Source organism: Grammomys surdaster, unplaced genomic scaffold (assembly GCF_004785775.1).
Source record: "Grammomys surdaster isolate TR1022 unplaced genomic scaffold, NIH_TR_1.0 125833, whole genome shotgun sequence".
Classification (NCBI taxonomy): Eukaryota; Metazoa; Chordata; class Mammalia; order Rodentia; family Muridae; genus Grammomys; species Grammomys surdaster.
The window spans coordinates 2547240-2571717 of NW_021620661.1; the positions used below are offsets into that span (position 1 = coordinate 2547240).

The following is a 24478-nucleotide window of genomic DNA, read 5'->3' on the forward strand; positions in this document are numbered from 1 at the left end:
CCCGCGTTCAATGTGACACCGGCGCCTCGGAGTGCGAGCCGCAGCCGCCGCCGCCGCCGCCGCCGCCGGGGAGGGGCCGAGCACCATGTCGAATCTGAGCAAAGGCACGGGCAGCCGGAAGGACACCAAGATGCGGATCCGGGCCTTTCCGGTGAGTCGGTCCTCAGCGCCCGGGACCCGCAGCCGCGGCTGGGAGCCGCACGCGAGGCCGGGGCTGAACTCCTCCAACAGGCCGCAGCCGGCCTCCCCTCCCCCACGGCCGCCGCCGGTGGCGGGGCGCGAGCCTTCCCGGCAACGGGGCGGCGCGGGGCCCGCGCTGCCACCTCCCGGGCCGTTCCCCGCGCCCCGGCTGCCCCGGGGCCTCCTTCGCGCCGGCCTCGGTGCCGCGGCCCTGAGGGGATGCGCGCTGTCGCCGCCGCACCCCTCGCGTGGGGCGTGTGTGTAACTTTTAGCGTGCGGTTTCCAGGAGGACCCGGCTTGGCTTTTTAGGGTGGTGGGGAGGACTGTCCACCTCTGCGCGACTCCTTTAGTCAGGAGCGGTCTTGCCATCCGACTTTCCCACTCACTGACAGAGATGCCACGAAATGCCCACTGGCAAAACACTCCTAGCACCGGGCATAGTATTTATAGCATCTTTGATCCTGCAAGCCTCCTAAGCACTTGACCCACTCACTCCGTTCAGAATCGTCCCTCCACTTCTTGGAGGGCCAGGCACACAACGAGCTGGACGCTTGCTTTCCCGTGCCTTAGCCAAGGAAATCCCCAAGAATAGTTGCCACTCAGACTTGTTTTACCTTGTAGGTTTTTAGCGACAGCAGACGTTTTCTCTTCAGAAACTTTTCCTCTTGGCGTTACGTTGAGTCACAGGCTTGCGGTGTTCAGTAGATGGAGTGTAACTTTGGATGTCATGCCTCGATCAGATAGCCAGTGGCAGGCAATTAAAATGTCCTGTTGTAACAAACTGGATGTACTTGCTCATGTCGCTACAGTAACAGGTACAAGTCAAATAGACAAACCAGCAGTGGAGCAGAAATTTTAAAAGCCGGGGGAAGTTGTTTTTCCCTTGTAAGGCTCTCAAGCATTCTGTCGTGTGGGAGGGAAAGGGGGCCTTTGTCATCACTTTTTGAACAGGCTTTTCCTGAAGTACCCTTTGCTGTGAGGAAAGGAAAGACCACGATAGTATTGTCTGAGTTAAGTAACTTTGCCCTGGAGAACTTGAGGGGCTCTGAATTCCTCATACCGAAGAAGTGTACAAGTGATGCAGAATTGTGACTTTGCAAGGGACATATTGTCATCGTGCAGAAACTTGCACCTTTATGTAAATAAATGGGCTCTATGTAAACATGTAGGGCATAATCAGGAGAATGAGGTATTTTGATATTAATTGCATTTTAAATGATTTTTCTAAGTAAATAAGAGGTTACATCAGAAAGTGGGAAATGCTGGAAGAACAGCGCCAATAAAGGTAACTATTATGTTTCCCTTTGTAATTGGACAGTGTGGCAGGTTTCTGAGCTTGAATAATTTCCCTACTGAACCAACCACCCAAGTGATTGTCAAATCCGAATCTGTCCCTCCTTTTTTTTTTTTTTAAGCAAAATTCAGATTTAGTTGTTTTTATGGTTTTTTTTATCTTAATTTATTTTTTTAATTCACGATTTTTCTAGGAAATGTTTGCTCTTGGTTCTGTTGTTTCTTGGAGTCTTTGTTGTTTGACAAAACATGAAAGAGCTTATATTTGACCAGTTAATATTTTTCAGAGTAGCCAGTTCTACCTTTATCTGTGTTTGCAACTCTTTGACCTCTAGATTTCTCTACTTGAACCTGTTTTCCTCTCCCCATCATTGGTCCAAGATATACTGATTGCTGTATGCAGGCACTATTTATTTATTCCTAGAGCTTTAGGACTTATCAGTAAAAGGAAAAGATCAGTGGTTTCAGGAGCTAGCATTAGGGATTAGAAGCAGGAAGAGAATTTTTTACCATTAGCTGAAGATGGTAATAATAGTGTGTAATAGACTAGTACTGAAACTGAGATTTTGTTTTGGTTTTGTTTTCTAGTTCATAAGTAAATAACCATAGGTTGTTCCTAGTTGAAAATAATCACTCATTGTTGAGGCTAGATAATGCTCCAGTGATATTTCATCGAGTTATGGGAAGTGCAGTCTTTAGGCTGTCAGAATTTCTTTCATTCAGATTAGACATCGTGTATATAATAAGTACAGCCCACTTGAACTCTTAGAAGTTGTAAATACATAGTATTTCACACACAAAAAGTACCATTTATGCTTATACGTATGTGTATTCCTACAGCTGGTATATGTTACACTATGTGGATATGTATTTAGTTATAACTTATGGCAGGCTGTAAATCAAGTTTCAGTTGCTCATTTCAGGTTTTTTACAAAATGGATGTGTAAAAGGAATGAAATAAGTTAGACTTGTTTGTTTTTCACTGTACAATAGTGGTAAGTTAACTTACAGAGTATATTTCATATATAGATGGGTACTTTTGATAAAGTTTTGCCAAATCAGGTTCTCTTACATTTTAGTGCTTATTTTAAGTTTGCCTTCACATTATTAAGCAGAGTAAGTTACACCACATCACCTTAATGCACAGTTTACGTTTTTTTCTGCCCCCTCCCTCAGTTTAAGTAAACCTACAAAATTTATTTAAAATCAGAATTTTCTGTATTAACTCTTGACAAAAAAGTTGTCTCTTAATTTTTATACTTCTGTTCATTATGTAGATTATAGCTTTTCTTTCCTTCTTCTTTTTTTTTTTTTTTTTAGTTTTTCGAGACAGGGTTTCTCTGTATAGCCGTGGCTGTCTCACTTTTACCATGTGTCTTAATTTGTACATTCTCAGCTCTGTATATTCTGTTGGGTTTACCTTTCTCTGAAAAGCCATTCCTCCCTGTATTGTCCAGAATTTTTGTTCCCATGAGCTTTAACAGGCTTGGTTGGAATTGGAGATGTGATTCTTGAATGAAAATGTTATTCTTAGATTTAGGAGACACTGGAAATCACTTCTACTTTGTAACCTTTCTGACTACCATGAGTCTTGGAAGTAATGTCAGCTAATAGTTTATAAAGCTTGCTATAAATCACAACAGGGACAACTCTTGATGTAATCTCCATGATTGTAGATGAATTTCACCTGTGCAACATGGTCAGCAAGTGGTGCCCACATAGTGACAGGCAGGAGTGTTAAGATCATTCATGACTGATATTAGAGCATGAAGAGATAAGGACTTGTGTGTATAGTGGATGATGTCTTTTTCTTCTGTTTCTAGCTACAGAAGTATTTGCCAGATTTAAGGGACATCTTTGATCTTCATGATAGGTTTACTTCCTAGAGAAGGTACTTGGTACAGAGGACTATATAGGACAATAACAGTTTTATTCGCACAAAGCCAGGAATTAATTGTAAATCTGTTTTCATTCTCTGTTACTTTCTGTTTGTTTGTTTGTTTGTTTGTTTGTTTTAGGTTTTTCCAAGACAGGGTTTCTCTGTGTAGTCCTGGCTGTCCTGGAACTCACTCTGTAGATCAGGCTGGCTTTGAACTCAGAAATCCGCCTGCCTCTGCCTCCCAAGTGCTAGGATTAAAGGCATGGGCCACCACTGCCTGTTTCTCTGTTACTTTCTTACAGAGAAATTATGTAGGAGGTGTATCAAAATGTTGCTTACACTGAGACTTATGTTTTCTACTTAATAGTTTTGGAACAGTGTTTATAGTTAGCAGTTAGTGCTTCTTTGCTTTAGAAAATAAAAAGCAAAAGAGAAAATGAAAATAAACATTAATTTTCATCTTTAAAAACATTTTTATTTTATGTATATGAGTGTTTTTGTCTCCTTGTATGTCTGTATCATGTATGTGCCTATTGCCCTTGGAGGTCAGGAAGAGGGCATCAGATCCACTGGAACTGGAGTTTCAGACAGTTGCCAGCCACCATATGGATTCTGGGAACTGAATCTTGAGCCATTAGCAGTTGTAGTAGGTGCTTTTAACCATTGAGCCATTTCTCCAGCCCCTTACTTTTTTTTTTTTAGTTATATGTGTATGCTTATGCCCATAAGTACAGGTGCCCATGGAGGCCAGAAGAGGGTGTTGGGTCCCCTGGAGTTGGAGCTATAGGAAGTTGAGAACTGAGAACTTCGTGGTTGGGAACCAAACTGGGATCTTCTGCAGGAGCAGTACACATTGTGCTTAGTCAGCTATTCTGGACTAGTCTACTCCACAGTGTCTTCTTAGGTATAACAGCAGTTCAGAAGACTCAAGTAAACTAGTACCCATGCTGAATTCTAGGATGGATGGATGGATGGATGGATGGATGTGAGAAAGAAGATATCTGTTACTTGTGTTAAGTGTGAAATATTTGTGTGATGTGCACATGTGTGTCTGTGGGCATGTTTGAAGAAATCGGAGAACTTTGGATGTTCTTGTCTGTCACGACCTTATTCCCTTGTGATATGTTCTCTCACTGAACCTGAAGATGGGCTGGCAGCCAGCAAGTCCCAGGAATCCTGCCTCCACCCTTCTTCCATAGAGCTGAGGTTACAGATATCCATTCACACATGTATGCTCAGCTTTTTACATGAGTGCTGGGATCTGAAATTATATCCTTATGTATCCAGTACTCATCTTCACTGAGCCATTCTCGTTCTCCAGCCCTATGAACTATAAATATAAAGCCTGTTTGCACAGTATAGGATATAATGTGAAAATTTGGCCTTTCACATATAGCACATTAATTACGAAGTGGAATCGTTCACATAAAATAGTCGTTTGTTTGAAGATCATTCATTAAATGCAGCTTAGTTGTAGTAGTAATAGCATTTGTTCAGTTCAGGAAGGATATAGAATTATGACTAGAAATATTACCACTTTTCTTTGTATTATAAATGTGGAAAACTTAGAATGTATTTTTTTTTTCAAGATTCTCAGGTCTTTAGCAGATAAACTTGTATGTTATTGGATAATTTTTATTTTAAAATAAGTTAATAAAGTGATAAGTTCTTTTTTGTCTATTGTAAACTGAACCTAAAAGTAGTAATACTAAGAATCATTAAGGTTAAAATATGATTGTTTTGACAATATAGTAGATAATGTTTAATGTTTCATAGCACTGTGTGATTACATAATTCAATTGGGTTTTATTTTGTATGTTGTCTTTTTGTTGTTTGATTTCTTTTTGTGGTGTTGGGAGTTTGAACCCAAGACTACACATATGCCAGGCAAGCAGGAAACATTGACCTGTTATATCTCCATCCCTTTACTCCTTTTTTAAAAAGTTATTTTTATTATTTTATGTGTGGGGGTATTTTGTTTGGATGTGCACCACATATGTGCTTGGTGCTAGAGGAAGTGGGTACTGGGAGTTGAACCCAGATCTTTCACAACAAGTGCCCTTAACCACTAAGTCTTCCTTTTTAATAGTGCCTTCTCATAGTACATATAGTTATATGTACTGTGACTATATTTTGAAAACATTTTTAGTAACTAGTACCTCACAGTTCCCACATTTGCTTAAACATTTCCCTACTGTCAGGTATTTCGGTTGCCTCTAGGAAGTCCCTATTTTTTCTGTTGTATAGAATGCAACTTGGACTCTGTAATCCATCTATGATTCTAGAATTACTGAACTGAGTAGAGTTTAAATAGATTCCATTATGGTTGTACAGCAAGATAGAAATACAGCTAAAATTTGTTCAGTGTTTTCCATGTGCTGACCAGTCTAAACTTAATTTTTGAAGCTGTGTCACTTCTCATTTAGATTATGAGTTTTGTCCAGTGTTTGTATCAGCCAGCCTTTCAAACCATGGAGTACATAGCACTTACATGGGTAGTGAGTAATTAAACTAATTCTTTAAGCCAAACAATAGTAATTGATTAATTTAGTGCATATGGTGGTTTGAAGTCTTTGAGTCTGTAAGTAAAAGTAGTAGATCATTAGTGGTCTTTGTATCATTTTTCTTAGAAGGGTTATCTCCTTAGTATCTGAAACAAATTACTTGAAAGTACAGTGTGATGGGTTACCAGGTCAGCATTAGATGAGATTCAACAGTAGAAGTCTTATTCTCTGGTTTCAGTGTTTTCTGTATCTTAGCTGAAGTCCATACTATACCAGGGCAACACTGCCAGGACACACTTGCTTGTCCTTTCCCTCAGCCCACTTCACAGTACATTCTGATTCACTCTTTTCACTGTAGATTAACTCTTTTTTTTTTTTTTTTTTGGGTTTTTCGAGACAGGCTTTTCTCTGTGTAGCCCTGGCTGTCCTGGAACTCACTCTATAGATCAGGCTGGCCTCGAACTCAGAAATTCACCTGCCTCTGCCTCCCAGGTGCTGGGATTAAAGGCGTGCGCCACCACCGCCCAGCTTGATTAACTAACTCTTATGTGCTCAGGATATTCTTGTTTTCTTACCATCTGAAACACAGCTTTGCTCTGAGGAGTTAGGCTTATGTTAAATTAAGGTTCCTATTTTTCTTATACTCATTAAGGGCCTAGAATGCTGTTTACTGCCACGTCCTTCATCTTTTTTGACTCAGACTCTTAAGTACTACTATTTTCTGACCATCTTCTTACTTATGCTCACTCAGACTTTGAGAAAATTAGTGTCTACTTAACAGAACTCTAGTTCAAGTCTTTGTTTTTATCCATTGCATGTCAGAATATTCATTTGTTTAATTTAAATTAAATGCTTATATATTCCTGGGGTGAGTCAAAGACAGAAGTATTAGTGGAAAACCATTTTGAATGATACCACATCTTTATTTTTCATCACCCATGTTTCCTAGACTGATGTACTGAAGAAAATCGAAAAACAGTGGTCATTAATTTAGCCAGACATTCAGTGACTTAAAGCACTTTGTTACCTAGCTAGTAAGATCTCACTGTTCCTGCTCAGCAGTCAGAAAGTTTTTGATATATTATTTAACTTGATTTTATGTACATTTATGTTTTGCTTGCATGTATGCATATATGAGGGTGTCAAATCCCTTGGAGCTGGAGTTAACAGACAGTTGTGGTGATGGGAATTGAACCTGGGTCCTCTAGAACAGCCGCCAGTGTTTATAACCATCTCTCCAGCCTCTGCTATTCTAATTTTTAATCACTGTACTTTACCTCTGGTCTGAAAAGAAACTTCTTTTGTCTTCTCCATTACCAATTTCATTTTGTTTTCATAGCCAAGATTCCTGATAGAATGGTTGGTCTGTCTCTGTCTGTCTCTCTGTCTCTGTCTCTCTCTCTTGATTTACCAGTATAATTTTCTTTTAGAGGAAAACATCAAGTCTTTTTGTATTGGTTTTCATTAGCCTAGTTATAATAGTACACAACACAGAGTAGACAATGTTCAGTAAATGAAGTAACAACAGTCAATATTTAGTCCATTTCTTCATTCTTAAAATGGCACAGCTAAGGACAGTTTTGCACAGGATAAATATTAAGTAGTAAATGAGATAGTATAAAATTACTTTCTAATAAATAGTAGTGTAACTGGGAGATTTAAAAGAAAGAGTTGATAATTGTAAAGTCAAGTTTCATTTTAAAATGTTTTAGTCTTTCCTGTGGGGTAGACACACTCAGACACAAATTGCAGAAGACTGGAAAGGGGTTTGTAGTAGAAGGGATGTTTTCAGGATTGTGCTCAGTGGTCATTTAGAGCTGCTTCCATATTACCATTGATACAGGAATCTATAAAATATTTCACTGAAAAAGGCTAGCCATTGCCTTAATATCACTAATCACCAGCTTACTTAACAGGGCCTACTTCCCTAACTGGGTGGTAATAAGAAATTTTGAACTAGCCCTGTAGTTTTCTTAACTAAGGCATAACTTTTGCTATTAGAAAGCGTTCCTTTTAGTATTTCTAAAGCCAACTGAAAGTCTGATGTAATTAAATAACACTTGCTGATAAGACTTAGAACAGTAGAGAAAAAGGAGTGGACCTATTTTGCTCTTTAACTGGGAAATGTTACTGCTGAGCAAGTAACCCAAAATATCAAAGGGAGAATCTCCTTTCTGTGGAAAATACAAGATTTTTTGTGATCCTCTTCTAAAACAGCAAGGCAGGATCACTAAGAAAAATTCTTTTAACACAGTGAAAGTTACTCTGTAAAGTAGCTATTAATAAACCTTTAGCCTATGACACTAATGCATTCTCTCTAAGTAATAATAAACACGGTTTTCCTCTTTATGTCCAGTTACTCTCCATCTCAATGGGAGGTTATTTCATAAGATTAATAAACTGCTGAGTGTTGAACACTTCTTTATTCTGGATTTTGTTTTAGTTTTTTTGACTGTTCTCAAATCCTAAAAGCAGCTTTTAGTTGACATTTTTCCTCCTGTTTAAATCTAATTGGAGTTCTGACAGACCTAGAAAAGGATAGGGACAGGATTCACATCCAAGTGTCTGACTCAAAAAGACAGTTTTGTTTTCCATTAAACTACCAGGTCTATCTAACTTTTGGATCTCATTACATGGTATTGTCATCTATAGAAGTGTTGGGTCATATTCAACATAGCCTAGCATGCATGCTTGAAGCAAATGGGACACAGGTTGATTCTGCCTGCTATACTGCATACTTATGTTGTTAAATGTTTTCTAGATTCTGGAATGGTATGCTTTTTTAATAGAAATATGTTGGGAAAGTAATTCTAAGGTTGTTTAAATTATTGGCTGGTGACAGATCCAGGAGCCCTGGAGCTTACATGCATCATAGTACAGTGTACCTTAAGTATATACTTAGAAAAACTGGATTCCTTAAAGATACCAAGTTTAAGTTCTTCTAAAAACAATTTAGAGTATACTAAAGTGGTAAACAATAAAATGAGTGTAAAGCCTGAAAATTAGATAGTTCAGTTAATATTTCCTTTGGTACATGTAAAAGAAACACGAAGTGTTTTTAAATGAAATAAATTAGCCAAATTCAACTCCATTTTCTTTCCGTGTGTGTGTGTGTGTGTGTGTGTGTGTGTGTGCACCCGCGCGCCCGCGCGCCCGCGCCATGCTGCATTCTTGTGGAATGCTGAGGTCCAAGTTCAGTCTGTTCTTCACTTTGTCTGTTTGCTTGCTTGCTTGCTTATTTATTTATTTATTTATTTATGAATGAGACAGTCTGTCTTGGTTAGGGTTACTATTGTGATAAAACACAGTGATCAGAGTAGTTTGGGGAGGGAAGGGTTTGTTTTATACTTTCATACCACTGTTGTCAGGACAGGATCTCCAACAACAGGGCAGGAACCTGGAAGCTGAAGCAGAAGCCATGAAGCTCTACAGCTTAATCACCTTGTTTTCTTACAGAATCCAAAATCACTAGCCCAGGAATAGCACCATTCATAATGGGCTGAGCCCTCCCCCATTAGTCAGCTAACCTATAAAATCCCCTACAGCCCAATCTTAGGGAGGCATTTTTCTCAACTGAGTCCCCTCCTCTCTGATTACTCTAGCTTATGTCAGGTTGACAGAAAACTAGGCAGCACACAGTCACTCTCACACAACCTCGTTGATTCAGCTGTATTGACTGATCAGAGAGCTCCAGAGATAACTTTATCTCTTCCTTCCTAGCACTGAGAAGACTTTGCTTTGAAGTTTACCTAAGGCACATTCCAGCTCTTAATTACAGTGGAAGGTAGTTTCTTTATATGTAAATTTAGGAAGTAATGCTTATGTGCTCTTCTTAGAATTTGTGAAACATTTTGTCTCATAGCAAACTAGCCTTTCAGAATTCAATTTTCCTTAAAAATGGGAATGCTATATTCCATGGGTGGCTGCGTTCTCAGATGAAGCAGTACGGGTGTTAGCTACGTTCTGACATGTTTTGTTGGTGAACTGGCCATTTTAGGTAAGGCTAAACAGATTCTGTAGCATAGATAAATGTGTTGAGTCTTGAGCTGTCAAAAGTGATTGGAGTTAGTCCATTCAAAGACCAAGCTAATAGTGGCAAATTACACCATTACATTTATTTTTCCTTTCTCTCTTTTTTTTGGCATATGTGTAATTGATTCTCCAATAAAACCACAATTTGGTTATGTCTTACAGTTTATAGAGGTTTTATTTGGAAAAACTGTTTTATTGAAAAAAAAAACCTAGTTATTTCAGCTTAAAGGGAAATATAATGATAATATCACTGTTACTAAAAGACCTAATTTTAGATTATGGAAATAGGGATCTAAGTCATACCCTCATGTATTTTTCTCTGACAACTATTCAAGATTCTGTCTTTTCTGCATCAACAAAGAAAACAGCACCACTGGTGAGATACTGGCTAGCTTTGTGCTTCAATAGGTATACTGTCTATTTACCCAAGGCATCTTTCTTAAATCTCAACAGACTTTACTTGTAGTCCATAAGCAGTGCAGCAACTATTCATATAACATTTATGTTGTATTACTACTATAAGAAATCTAAAAATGACTTAAAAGTATGTGAGAAAATAAATGTACACAATTGTAATAAGAGACTTGAAAATTCTCAAATTTGGTATCCCCAGGGTTCTTGGAACCAGTCTTCATTAGATGGTAGGGATGAATATTCTTAAATGATTGCCTCTTGCTATGGTCAGATTGGATTGTAAAATGTTTCTCATGTAAAAATCATTCAGAGAATATAATACTAATAATTCAAATCTATAAGCAAACAGACTTTGATAGACTACTCTGAAAGCTTAATCTTCTGTTTGAAAAGTAAGTTCCAGATACTTTAGATGTTCATTCAGTATGACACCTGAGCATTCTACTCGTGTGAAGATTGAAACGCTGGGCATAATTGAGCCTTCTATTGATTCAACTCTGTTATTACAAATGTAGCTGTCCTGTAAGTTAATATTAGAGACCACTTGGGTATAGATAGCCTTTCATGGAATTGTTCCATGATGCTATGCTTTGATGTTTTTTTTTTTCTTCGTGACATACGTTATTAGGGTGTTTCTGTTGTAATTTTGTTGTTGTGTTTTACTTTTTGCTTGATAGCATATTTTTATTCCTAAATGGACTCCACTTTACAAGACATTGATGCAAACATCAGCGATACTCTTGTTCAGTAAAGGAAGAATCAACTTAGATTTATTAAGCAAATGCTGTTCTGTGTTCTTTCATCAATGTTCTCAATTGTCATTCAGTACACCATCTCACTATTCTTCACTTCAAATAGACAAGGAAAGTGAAATTAAAGAATTAATAGCTTGTTTATTCAGTGCCTTTACACTGTGTTGTTTGCCCCAAAACTTGGATCTTTGGCTGTGTTTTTGCTGGTCAACATTATTTACGGGATTAGTACTAAAAAAATGAGGTTATTGCTGATATCATATGTCATCTAATCCTGTCAACAAAGTAAGGTCCTTTATCAATATTAGCTAATGTCACCTAGTCATCGTGCCATGTGTATGGTTTGGGGCATACAATAACAAAGGAAGAGAGACCACCTTACTAGTCTGAGGTGTTTGTAATCTTAAGTGGGAGCTGCATTAGTAATTGTTTCCATTGTAGCTGGTAAAAATACAGTGATTACTCAGAAAAGTATACCAAGGAAACCTTGTTGAGGGTTACAATTAAGCTCAAACGTGTGTGTGTGTGTGTGTGTGTGTGTGTGTGTGTGTATGTTAGTATTAGCTGTGTCATTCTGAACTGCTTGGAGTTTAAATTTTTCACCCTTTTCTGCTACCCACCCTGTTCCAAATTTGTGGTAGATTATTCACAAAAGACTGAAAGTTTGTTGTGCTTTGTACATAGTGGATACAAAAGAATACAGTTCTATCTTAAATTTGACTTGTTTTATGAAGTAATTTTTCTGCCCAAACTTCTACTAGTTGTAGCACAGTCAAAGATGTGTATGTAATAGACATTCTTTCAAACTCAAGCCTTAACAGGTTATGGCATTTGAAACAGTGTAGGTCAACAATTACAGTTTTTTAAAGTCAATAGTTATTTTTATTGCTATTGCCTAGTGAGGGGATTATAAACTAAGAGTAATTATGTATCTTTTCTTTAAAAAGAAGCTTTTCCTGTTGGAGGAATTTACTTTCTGTAGCTTGAACTTGGAAGAACACTGAGAGTATTTATAAGTATATAGTAGACATTAATTTATGTGTACACACACACACACACACACACACACACACACTTTCCCTCCTAAAAGCCTTGATTGTTAAAACTCCTGAGTTTATCTGTAGTTATAACAAATTTAAGCAAATAAGTGTTACCAATGGGACTGCTAAAATTCTGGTTGGATAATTTAGATTACTTTAAAGGATTTTTTTTAATGTGCAAAGGATAGAACCTTAAGATTTTTTTTTCATCCTTTATAAAGTGTAGCCTAATGTTCCTATGGTTAAAGTTAATGAAATGAGTATTGAGTGAGAGAGCAAAGCTATTAGTAAAAATTATTTTGTCAGTGTTGTGCTTAATGCTAGGACCAAATCATGGAGGAGTCTATACTGACAGCCTGTTTTGTTTATTATCTCTTGTCTTATTCTTAGACTTGTTTACTTAGGGAAAGAAAGACTATAACTTGTTGATCCTTTCCTAAATGGCTTATCTAGTCCATTAGTTTTTTCCAGCTAACACTTAATGAAAGCAATGATTAAGCAGATTTCTAGGGTCTTTGATAATGGGTAAGATAAATGAGTAAGTACGAAAATAAATGGGAGATTTTAGAGCCTGTCTGTTCCTTACTATTGTTTATTTCTATTTGAAAAAGACATTTGCTATTTGAAAAATTAGATGCTGCAGATAAGCACGTTAAATGTTCTTCCATTATCCTTGTGCCTAGTACTGGCTCACATTTTCAAAACGCATTAGTGTAATATTAGCTAAGACAATCTTCATTTGACAGTTACTTCTTTATTACCACTGAAGTGACATTGAAGAAAAACACAAGTTCCTTAGGAGTCTCATGGTCCAATGAAAAACGTGGAACAGAATAGTACTTGTAAAGCAATATAAGATTGTTGTGTTAGATAGATCCTAAGTGTTAGGGAGGAGCTTTATGTTGAATTTTGGTGTGGCCAGGGGGAAAATTTCAATCTCAGAGAGTCAGTTTAAGAAAAGGGGAGTATAAAAAACAAAAATAACAACACTGGCTAGGTAGTGGGTAGAGGAGGTTTTGAGACTGGAAATAATACTAAGAATCTTAACTGGATCTTGAAGGATGTGTCCTCCTTATGGTACTCCTTCTATTCCACCTTACCCTATAGAAGGGTTGATAGGAAAGATGTAAGTTTATGCTTCTGGTTTGTAAAATTAAGTAACCTGAGGCCATGACTGAATAAAAGAGTAATACAGAGAACACTTTGGGCATGTGTATAGTGGTGAGTTTACTTAGAATGTGCAAATGGTTAACTAGATCTGTTGTTGGAGCTGGTTGGAGATACGCAGCAGGTAGTTGAATGTAGCAGTTTTAGGCTTTGGGGCAAAATCTGAGCTGACACTCTGAATTTGGGAGCCACATAAGCCAATCATGTGCTTGTGACTTTACTAAGGTAAAAAATATTAATAATCAAGTGAGACAAAAATAAACCCAGATTGAGAATTCTGTTAAAAAACTAGATGCTTACTCTCCAGAAAAGAAGTGCATACAAGTTATAGTTGCAAAATACTGTATACAGTTTGGGAAACTTTAGTCTTTCTTGCAACCAGTCTAGAATCTGAACCCTATGTGTGGATAGTATTTGTAGCCTTAATAATGAATAGAGGTTCATAAGGGACCATTGTAGAGAGTGAGAAGAGCCAGAGAGGAATGGGGATGAAAATTACTGGAATGATTGCTAAGACTGACAGAAGAAAGTATGGAGAAATAATGCTTTTGCAATAAAGCTGCTTAACACTGATAGGCATTTTACCTATTCTCTTATGGAGTCTTGTTTCAGATTTTACCTGTTTATATACAGAGAGTTTGAAAACTACTTCCTAAATTTTGTTTGAACACATAGGAAAATTCAAGAGATTCTATAAGCTAAGTCTCCTCTGTTGTTCTGAGTGTAAGGGACTATACTGTGCCCAAGAATGAATCATGCTAAATTTACTGATATTCTCATTTACTTTTTATGACAGTATCTGAGATAGATAATATTATTAAGCCTATTTTTAAAATGAGAAAATCAAGATCTAAAGGAGTTAAGTGAGGTCCTGTGGCTAGAAAGCCTCGATATGCATCATGACCACTCTAATAACAAAACCTGTGTCCTTTACTATTGTAGCTTATTGTGTTTGTTGAGATAATCAGTGACTCACAATCTGATTTACTCTATCATGTGAAATGTGAGGTGAATCCAGCGCTTTGGATTTTGTAATGTTTGGTGATTTGGGGTAAACTATATAATTTCTTTGTTTTTATTTTATCTTGATTATTTTTACCTTAGTAATCAGTAGCAGTAACATGTTTTTCCTCTGGCTCTTGGGATTGTAAAGCAACTCTTTTTTTTTTTTTATTTATATGAGTACACTGTAGCTGTCTTTAGACACACCAGAAGAGGGCATCAAATTACAGATGGTTGTGAGCCACCATGTGGTTGCTGGGAATTGAACTCAGGACCTCTGGAAGAGCAGTCAGTCCTCTGGAAGAGCAGTCAGTGTTCTTAACCCCTGAGCCATCTCTCCAGCCTGTAAAACAATTCTTAAATATATAAATTTTAAAAGTAGTTTGTCATAATTGTGTCAGAATAAATAATATTAGAAGTCCCTTTAGTAATTTATTTGTGTAGAAATGTCTGCATTTTGCCTAGCTTACGTTGTATAGTAAGGATCCTGAAAAGATCCCCTTACAGACATTTTATGATATAGATATTTCTGGAGTTAATAAGTTCATTTTTTTTCTTTCATTAAAATTGTTCTTTATATTCTCTTTGTGTACGTATTATTTAATGTCACGAGAGTCTTTGCTACAGTATTGATAGGCATCAGTAGAGTAAAACTTCAGTGTATGTGAATGAAGTATCTGGACTATCATTTTCTTAAAGTCAGATGTGAGAACGATTTGGTGAACGGAAGGAAGTACTGTATTAACATATCACATTTTGTATGTGGCTTACCCTAAAATGTTAGGATTCTTAGACTGAGCTTGAATCATTTGTTTAAGGATACTTTTGATGCAGTTGAGCTGCTATTTTTATAGGTAGGGTAAGTGAAATGATTTTTTTCTATAATTCCTTTTTTACACTTTTATGCATGAACATAACTTGGAAAAAATTCTACTGACTCAGTAATTCTTACCCAGTTAGGGTAGAATGGTATTGATTGACTAGTGTTTCCCAGGTTGTAAATACTGAACTGAGTAGATTTTTGTAATACAGAAGGGATTTCGTGGTCAAATATTAGCAGAAAGATCACTCAGTCAGAAACTACAAATACCTATTATGTACTAAGTATTATACTTAGGGCCTATTTTAAAAGTTTACCTTCATGAAGCTAGCTAAGATTTGACTTAGAGAAAAAACATCAGAAAAAGAAAAATAATAGGGGCAGATAGGATCAATAGTGGGTAGATGTATTTATTGTAAATAGGATGGCCACTTAATAGTTTATTGTCAGCTGGTAGGTTTGGGACATTGATATATGTCTGAGAGTGAAACATTCCAGAGGGGGGAAGCACAAAAACTAACACGAGTTTATTTCCGTATTCCAAAGACTAGGTGGGAAGTAGGTGTGCGAAGAGCAGAGTGAACAGGTGGGGAAGATGAAGTCAATCAGATAAGGCTCTGTGGGAGAACCTTGCAAGCATTTGACTGTAACTCCAGGGGAATTGAAAAGTTATTTGAGGCTTGTGAACAGGTAAATGACATGACTCATTTTTCAGGAGATCACTTTTTGGAGGCAGGTCAAGAATTGTGGAGTAGCTGTTAAAACTGAGAGATGATGGTTTTACCATGAGTGTATTAATGGAGCTAGTGGGAAGGGGTTGTGTTCTGCTTTTTTTTTTTCTGGAAGGTAGAGAACAAGATTTGTATTTTGGGTTGGAATTAATGTGAAGGAATAGCCAAAGGTGATTATAGGATGTTTGCCCTTAGCACCTGGAAGGAAGAAGTAAACATTTGTTCAGTTGGAAGAGATGGCGGGACAAATGAAATGTGGGGAAAAGATTAGAACTTGTCTTAACCTTGAGAAGTTTGAGATGCTTAGTAGGCAGTCAAGTAGAAACATAGAGTAGGCAGCTGGAACTGTCTATCATTAGTGTGCAAGAGACAGGACCAGGTAGGATATAGGAAATCTGAGAATGACTTCCAGCTATAGAAATAAATGAGGTCTCTCTCTAGAATGTGAGTTTAAGATTGAAGATGGTAGTAAGACCCAGAAGCAAACGAAGTAGGAACCAGTGAAATGGGAAGAAAAAGAAGTGGCTATAGTTAAGTGCTTGGAAGAGAGGCAAGTTCAATTTTTCTTTACGCGGTAGAATTGGTGAGTGCTTTCAAAATACTGCTGTATGGCTCTAGTAAAATGACATCTGAAACTGTGACCACTAGATTTATGAATGTAAAAGTTACTGGTGATTTCGTTCCAGTTAAGTAAGAGGTGTGAATGTTATATTGAGGAGGATTAAAGAATGGAAAACGAAACTTGGAGACAGTGAATGTAAGGGATGGTTTCAATCCCTTTCTATTTAATTATTTTGCTGTAAATAGAAAGAAGTAAAGTTGTAATAAAAGGATTGTGAAAATATGTTTTGAAGATGCAAACCTAATAATTTGGGGTGTAAATAGGAATGATTGAAATGGGGAAAATCAGTGATGATGAGAAAGGTGATTGTGAACAAAGTGATCGATCCTTCAGTGTAGGTGACTTCACATTCTGCTTACATTTCCCCTAGAGTTCCTGGTAAAATGCAGATTGATTGTGTAGGCCTGGGGTGGGGCCTGTGACATCCTGTGTTTCTTTGTACTGTTTACTTCTGGTTCCTGGACTGTACTTAGAGTGTAAGAATTAACGGGTTATATTGTCATACAACCAAAAATGTTGATGGATATGGTCAGTTTGCGCAGTCTGGTTGTTTGTATTTTTCAGTACTTTGAAAAGAAGAACTAAGTGACTTATGGATACATAAACCATTGTGATTTTAAAGTAGAACAGTTTGGTCTACCTAGGAATGGAGGGGTTGTAAAGGATTGAATAAGAGTGTTTCTATTAGCTCAAGCAACTTCAGACATATCCCTTATTTTACTAAGATAAAACAGTTGTTAATGTCCCTGTAAATCATTGTAAGTTTGTAGTCATAGTCAAAATATGTATGATATGCGCAAATACAGAATTATTTTCAACCTTTTTTTTTCCCTTTTCTCTCTTGGATATTACAGATGACCATGGATGAAAAATATGTAAACAGCATTTGGGACCTTCTGAAAAATGCAATTCAAGAAATCCAGCGTAAGAATAACAGTGGTCTTAGTTTTGAGGAGCTCTATAGAAATGCATATACAATGGTTTTGCATAAACATGGAGAAAAGCTCTACACTGGACTAAGAGAAGTTGTTACTGAACATCTCATAAATAAGGTACCCAATTTACAGGACTGTTGCTAATACAATTTTGACTGTAGAGAATCCTTATACTGTTGTATTTTGGCCAGGACATTCTTTTCAAGGTACAGGAAGCCTATATTTAGCATGTCACGGTATTGTAAAACCTTACTGAAAACCTATAATAGGCTAGATCACAATTTATAATAGTTGAGAAGAGATTAAGTTTGTGGTCCGTTTGAGTATATAATCGTAATTAATGAAACATTTTACAAATTCTTAAATTGAAATAGACTACTCATTTTAGCCAAGTTTTATAGTAAATATAAAATCTTTAAAGATAAATTTAGTGGTTAACATAAAGTATTTTCATTGAACAGACTGCAATTTCAGGTACAAAATACACTTACTACAATGTCTTGCTTTAAGATGTCAAATACAATGTAACATATCACAGATTCATTGATACTTTTTATGATATTAATTTCTTGAAGATTTGGGGGGAGGTAGAAATGATTTATGAATAATAAAACAAACTCATATTTTTAACCTATACATTCTGTTACATTTTTTGCAAATCAGTCTATTACTGTATTTTATTTATTGCAATTGTTATTGAACAGTTAGAGAATAAGGTTTACATTTCATTTACCCTATATTATTTGCTTTCATTTTTCCTATGAATAAGGAAGTTGTCTTATATAACCAAAGAGGTATGAAGAAAACTAGACAGCTTAGCGTTAGTGCAGTGCCATGTTAGATTTCACTGGTTGTCCTATGTGGCAGTGATGTCCTCTACAGCAAATTTTTTTCTGATCCATGATTCAATCCAGGATCACCCACTAAGTTCCTCAGACTTGGTCTGTCTGCACATTGGCATTTTTGAAGGTTGTAGGTCAGTAGATTTATAGATTGACCCTCAGATTTTGGCTTGTCTGATTGTTTCCTCATGACTAGTTTCAGGTTGTGCATTTTTGGCAGGAATAATACGTAAGTGATGTTGTGTCCTCAGTGCATCACCTCAGGAGGCACATGCTGTCAGTTTATCCCATTATTGGTGATGTTAACTTTGATCACTTGGTGTCCGCCAGATTTCTTCACTGTAAAGGTACCATTTTTCCCTTTGTAATTCCTAAGTAATCTGTTCAGTGATATTTTGATACTGTATGAATGTCCTGTCCTGTAGAAACTTCCAAGCGGTGGTTTCAGTGTTTATTGATGGTTCTTTGATGAGTCATCGCTGTAGGGTTGCAAGCAGCTTTCTGTTCCTGTCTGTCTTCTAGAATTTCTTTCTCTGGAAGGTGGAGTGAAGAGATTACATGAGCTAGGTAGGTTAGTATTTCATGACTTTTAAGAGGATTATGTTCATGGTGCAATCAAGTTTTTGTTAGATAACCTGTGCTTTTCAGTTAAAAAAAAAATACAGTAGGTGCATAGAGGTAGTTTATACTATCCCTTCCTGGGGTTGTTTTTCCTTTTATGTGAGAGATGACACACTTCTAGTAATAGTGTGAAACCTTATGCATTAAGTGGCAAATGAGTTGTATAGGTGATAATAGTTTAAGGATTATGTGAAGGAAAAATTAACCTGAGCTCTGTAAGATTTCATGAGAAAGGAAACTTAACCAAGTCTTAATATAAAAGATTAAGGGTTGCATCCAAGCTCTGGGAGACACTCTAGTATAGCAGTTCTTATATGGTTTTCAAAAGAACAACTGGTTGTGCTTAGAGAGGAAAGAGGATGTTGACTGTGGAGTATAATAATTATAGGATTATTGAATTATTATATGGCAAAGAACATAGGAAAGGCCTAATAAATTTGAATGTATCACTAATGATTTTGAATTAAAAAGTGGAAGGATTTAAGAGATACTAATGGGTGACAATATAACAACATTTAGAGATTACTGATATGAAGATATAGAGTCAAGATGGTGTTTATTAGAATCAGAAGAAAACCTTGAAAAATCTGAATAAAAGGAAAGATTAGAGAAGAGTGAGTAGAAATAAGACAGACAAAATTAGTTTGCTTGGAAAATTGTACGTCTAGTAGGAGTACTGTGACATCAGACTATAAAGTGATTTGCAGCAGATAAAGAAGGGGGGGTAAGTTTTGCTTTAGGTTATATTGACAATTATCATTGGAAAATACCTTAGAAAATACCTTTTACTTGTGAGCCGTAAGATCTTCAAATACAAGTATGTGTTTGTAGATAGACTTGAAAAGTCAGAACTTCACATGGAGATTTGGTATTTGGTAGCATGTACTGAGGAGTAAGCATTATGTTTCAGAGGATGAAATGACTAGAGTCAAGGGATGAATGTTGAGGAAATTTACAGGTAGTTGTTGGAAATAAGGAAAACTATCCTAAGAGATTACACTAAAAGAAAGAGGAAAGATACAAAGAGTAGAGTATTTTGCTTAAAGCTACCAAAGGGTGGTGGATTGGGATACATGAGTTCTTAGATGTGGGATCAAGAATGATGGAAAAATAAATTAAGAAAATTATGTTCATATTTGTCAGAGAATAATGATAGTAGTACTGATTGCAACTTTTTTTTTTCCATTTACTGTGTGTTAGCCCTAGTTGGTGGGGCTTTCAGGTTAGTTAAATGTAAGAATTAAATAATGCCTTTTGAAAATGAGAGAAGCTACTTGATATAATCATTTTGAAGATTATACAAAGAATTGGTGACATGTTTTAGTAGGAGTTGGTTAGAAGGTGTAATTTGTAGTATTACTATTTTAAACAATGCTTTGTAACTTGGACACAGACTCAAAAAACCTACAGTCATGTTGATGAAAACTGGCTCAAGGAAAAAGTAAGGAGAGAAGTGACAGTGTGAAGTCAGTGTTTAAGTGAATGGTTTTTGGAATCTGAAATGTGATTAACTATATAATAGTAAAGTCATAAGAATAATCCTGCCGTGAGAGATGTTAAGAGATTTTAGGCTTAATGCAGTTCCATAACTATTGTCTCAGCCTGGGTTGCCATTACAAATATTATAGACCAGATGGCTTGAACAACAACTGTTCACAGCTCTGGATACTATATAGTCCAAGTCCAAGCTATCCATAGATTCGTTTTCTAGGGAGGGCTGTTTGTCTACTTTGCACATAGATTCTTCCTTGCTGTATCTTCACATGGCAGAAAGGGAGACCATGAATCATGTACATGAAGTCTTTATTTACCCTCAGTATGTTCTTAAGGATGTTTGTTAAAGTTAATTATTCTAAATTTTAAAGTTAAACATTTAATGTATATACACTAAATTCTGATTTTCTTCTTATACATAGTCTATAATAGATCCCTATAATAGATCTGAAATGTTTTATCTCCCCACAGATGTAACAGGCCTTTTCTAATGGAGTGTACTGACTCCGCACATCTATGTTTCAGATGAGTTAGGTTTAAACGTCTGCTGGCATCTTTGCTTTCTTTTAGTTTTGTCTCTTCTATTTATATTCATTTTTATTCTTAGGGGAGAAAAAGTAATAGCTACAGATAGAATGTTACTATATGAACAGGCCACTACCAAGAGAGAACTGTTATTGGATAGGAAAGGTCAGTATACAGTAGCTCAAAATGCTTGTCTTTGGATGTAGGAAATATCAGCTGCTTCAGTGAATAAATTTTTTGGCAATGCTAAGCATGATATAATGTACACAAGTATATTCTGCATGGAACCCATATTACCTATATTGCATTGCATTGCATTTTCTTGTCTGTAGTTACTTGAACTCTCTGCATAACATAATAAGGTAGATAAATACATAGGTAGGTAAAGAAGTAGGTAGGTAGGCCAGCAGGTAAATAGATGGATAGATAGATAGATATACTTTAGTGCCATTGTCTAACCAAGACCCATCTTTTCAGACTTGAAAGGAAATTGAATTTTTACATAGAGTCAGGTTGTTTTTATGTTGTTTTTAGTATTCGGACTTTTTTGTGATGAAAATGCACTTTGATATATGTTTCTGTTAGAGCAGTACAGAGTAGGTGAAAAAGTGTTGTAGAGAAGACGTAGGACTATTATATATTTGATTATTAATTATAATGACATAATTATGTTAATTATTAAAGTTGCTGATTATTAACTTAAGAAATGTTTCCAAAATTGAAAAAAGATGCAAATAGTCCAAGTGCTATCTCTAGTCCAGTACTGATAGTGTATTCTATCTCTAGAATATTCCCTGCTAGAAACCTGAGACTCAAAGAAATAAGTGAAATGCTTGAACACAAAACAGAACATGGGATATGAGGTCTTTGTGCCTTCCGATAAGAGAAATACTATATTTTAGTAAGCATAAAAACATCAGTTTCTCACAGATGTTCTCTCCTACTCTTTCCTAAGAAATGACAGTGTAGCTAAAAATATTACTGGTTTTCTGTATTTAAGGAGTTTTACATACTAGTTTGTGAGTGCCTAAGAAGTATCCTTCTAACTTTGTCAGTACCGAATCCAGCATACTGTGGATTTCTTAATTGCCAGGCTCTGAGTTGGATGTAAGGAATATATGAACAGAACATGTCTTATCTCTACCTATGGAATAAGCATGCTTAATTTTAAAACACAGTAAAAGCATGATAGAGGAAAAATAATGAGAGTATCTGCATGGATCCGTTAGGGTTATTTGAAGGAGTGGTGATGTTTGAATTGGGACTTAAAGATGAGCAGACCCAAGGCATAGTTGAAGAATACCTGGCAAAGAGAATGCCTGTATATGTTTTTTTGTAAAGAGCCAGATTGTATTTTTGCTTTTCTACGCCTGTCTCTGTCACACTTCTTAACTTTTCTCCTGAGGCACAGAAAGCAGCAGTATGCCATATGTAAGCGTATGCTTATGGTAGTATTCCAGTGAGACTTGATTTTAAATAGTTAGACATCCTTTACCAATTCCTAGAGTCTTCACTCTAATGAAATCTGCTCTGAAATTTTTGTGTAAGAGTTGATAGGTGCTGGGAACTGGACAAGATGAACTTGAAGAGAGAGTCAGAAACCATCATGCCAGACCTTGAAGCTGTGGCAGAATGTCTTGATTGTTAACTATATGTATGTTAGAAAGCCAGCAGTGGTTAAGCAAAATGGTGGCATGGTGTTATATTGGTTATTAAAATCCTACTTGTGCCGTTGCTTTGAGAATTATGGGGACTTAAGAATTCAAGTGAAGAAGACTAGGAAGAAGTAATCCAGAAGCTGATGATTTATACCAGTCAAGGTAATAATAGACACCAGTATAGTGAGAGCTACAGAGCACAGAAGTTTTCAGATATATGGATCTTACATGTATAATGTTACCTGCTGATGGTTGATGGGTAAGGAATATAGAAATGTTGAAAGGCAGCTTTGCTTTGTGTTTAGAAATAGTGACCATTTTTTCTCGTCAGTTGTAGATATGGTAAGGATGATTCTACTTCCTTAGATGCTTCCTGTTTGGGATGCTAAATGTAACTTGACAAGTCTCTAGGGTTGTCCTGTAGTAAGGAAATTATTCTTCTGCCTTCTGCTGAGCATTTATTTAATAAGTAACGTAGCTATAGCTGCAGTGGGGAAAGTACTAAGTAGAAATGAGAATGGCACCTACAAGGTTAATAGGCTAATTCGGCTTCTAGTGATCTTGAAAAAATTATTAGGCTTTTCTGGATCTTACTGATTTCTAAAATGAAGCTGAGGTTAGAATTTATACTTTCTTAATCTTAACTATTAAGTTAAATAAGGAGTGTATGATAAATTTTTGCTTGTTACTTTGATTTGTTTCAGTGACTTTCTTTTAAAAGTTTGTTTACCCTTTTAATATTTATGTATATATTTATTTAGACAGAATTTGAGTGTATAACCTTGGCTGGCTTAGAATTTAATGTGTAGAACAGACTGGCCTTAAACCCACAGGTTACCCACTTGCTTCTTGCCCGTTTCTGCCTTTGCCTCTGCCTCCTGGCTGCTGGGATTAAAGGCGTGCGTCATCATGTCAGGCTGTTTCTTTGTTTTGAGACAGAATCTCCCTGTATAACCCAGGTTTACCTCAGACTGGCTATCCTAAGCCTCCTGAGTTAAGATGATGGGCATGAGCCCACAATTGGTACGTTTAGGTTATTAAGACTTGGAAGCAGCGTTTTCTGATGCTTACTACTCATAATCTGAACTATAAATGAGTGTAGAGTAGAACCTTTTTCATTCATTCCAAGAAGAAACTAGTTTTGATGTGACTGTATTATTGTCACAGCCTTTGTGTGCATTACAGGCTTTAGATTGACATACTTGGATCTGTGGGTTGTAATTCTGACCTTACTTCTAAATGCTAAAGCATTTACAGAAGGAGAAATTGGAACTGTGAAAGGGCCAGAGTTTAAAATTTTAGATGACTTTCCTTTTTGAATTGATTTGTGAATGCAAACAAAGTCTTACTTGTAGAACAAATAACTTGCTTTCTTTTCTTTTTTTTTTTCCTTTGTTTTTGATTACCCTCTTTGGTAGAAAATTGTATCTGTAAACCAATTTCTCAGAGTCTTGATTTTTTTTTCTTGTATATTTTAGGAGAGAATTAATGTATTAAATGTTGTATCTATAGATAGATTAATTAGGGAATGTTTATGTGAGGGTACTAGTTGTAGAAATGAAGGTCATAACTTTAAAGCTTTGAAGGTAGGCCAGTTAGTAGAGAAGACTTAACTTTTATATTAAAACTTTTTTAGTCCTCCTCTTGTTCTTAGGCAAATGTAAAGCAATGTAGAGAGATAGTCTAATTGCATTTATGCATAAAATACAATGATAGCAACTATTAAGAAGATTATTGATTGGTCAGAACAATAGGAGAAAGATTTCCATTAGTGTATCCTTAGATTCATTGCTTCGTTTCATTAGTTTTAGTTCAGATGCCCAGTTTCTTCTTCTCATCCATCCCAAAGAGTCCCTTCCAACAAGAAGCTTTAATGAAGTAATCAGAATTTGATGACAAATTATTTTTCCTGGGAAATTCAAAGCAAGATACAAAAATGTCAGTTTTGAACATTTTCATTAAAATAT

The 24478-nt window shown here is 36.4% G+C and overlaps 1 protein-coding gene across 3 annotated transcripts in view; it reads left to right on the forward strand.

The window, feature by feature from the left end:
* Positions 1 to 41: 41 nt before the first annotated feature.
* The window catches only part of Cul3 (cullin 3), a 75356-nt gene continuing 50919 nt past the window's right edge, over positions 42 to 24478 (forward strand). Inside the window, exons 1-2 of one of the 3 annotated variants that reach the window (XM_028789452.1) lie at positions 42 to 151; positions 17291 to 17360. In XM_028789452.1, coding sequence (XP_028645285.1) covers positions 17340 to 17360 — 21 coding nt within the window. In that variant the 5' untranslated portion in view covers positions 42 to 151; positions 17291 to 17339. Of the gene's footprint in view, positions 152 to 17290; positions 17489 to 18438; positions 18561 to 24478 lie in introns of those variants that run through there. The other 2 variants (XM_028789450.1, XM_028789451.1) reach the window with 2 other exon arrangements.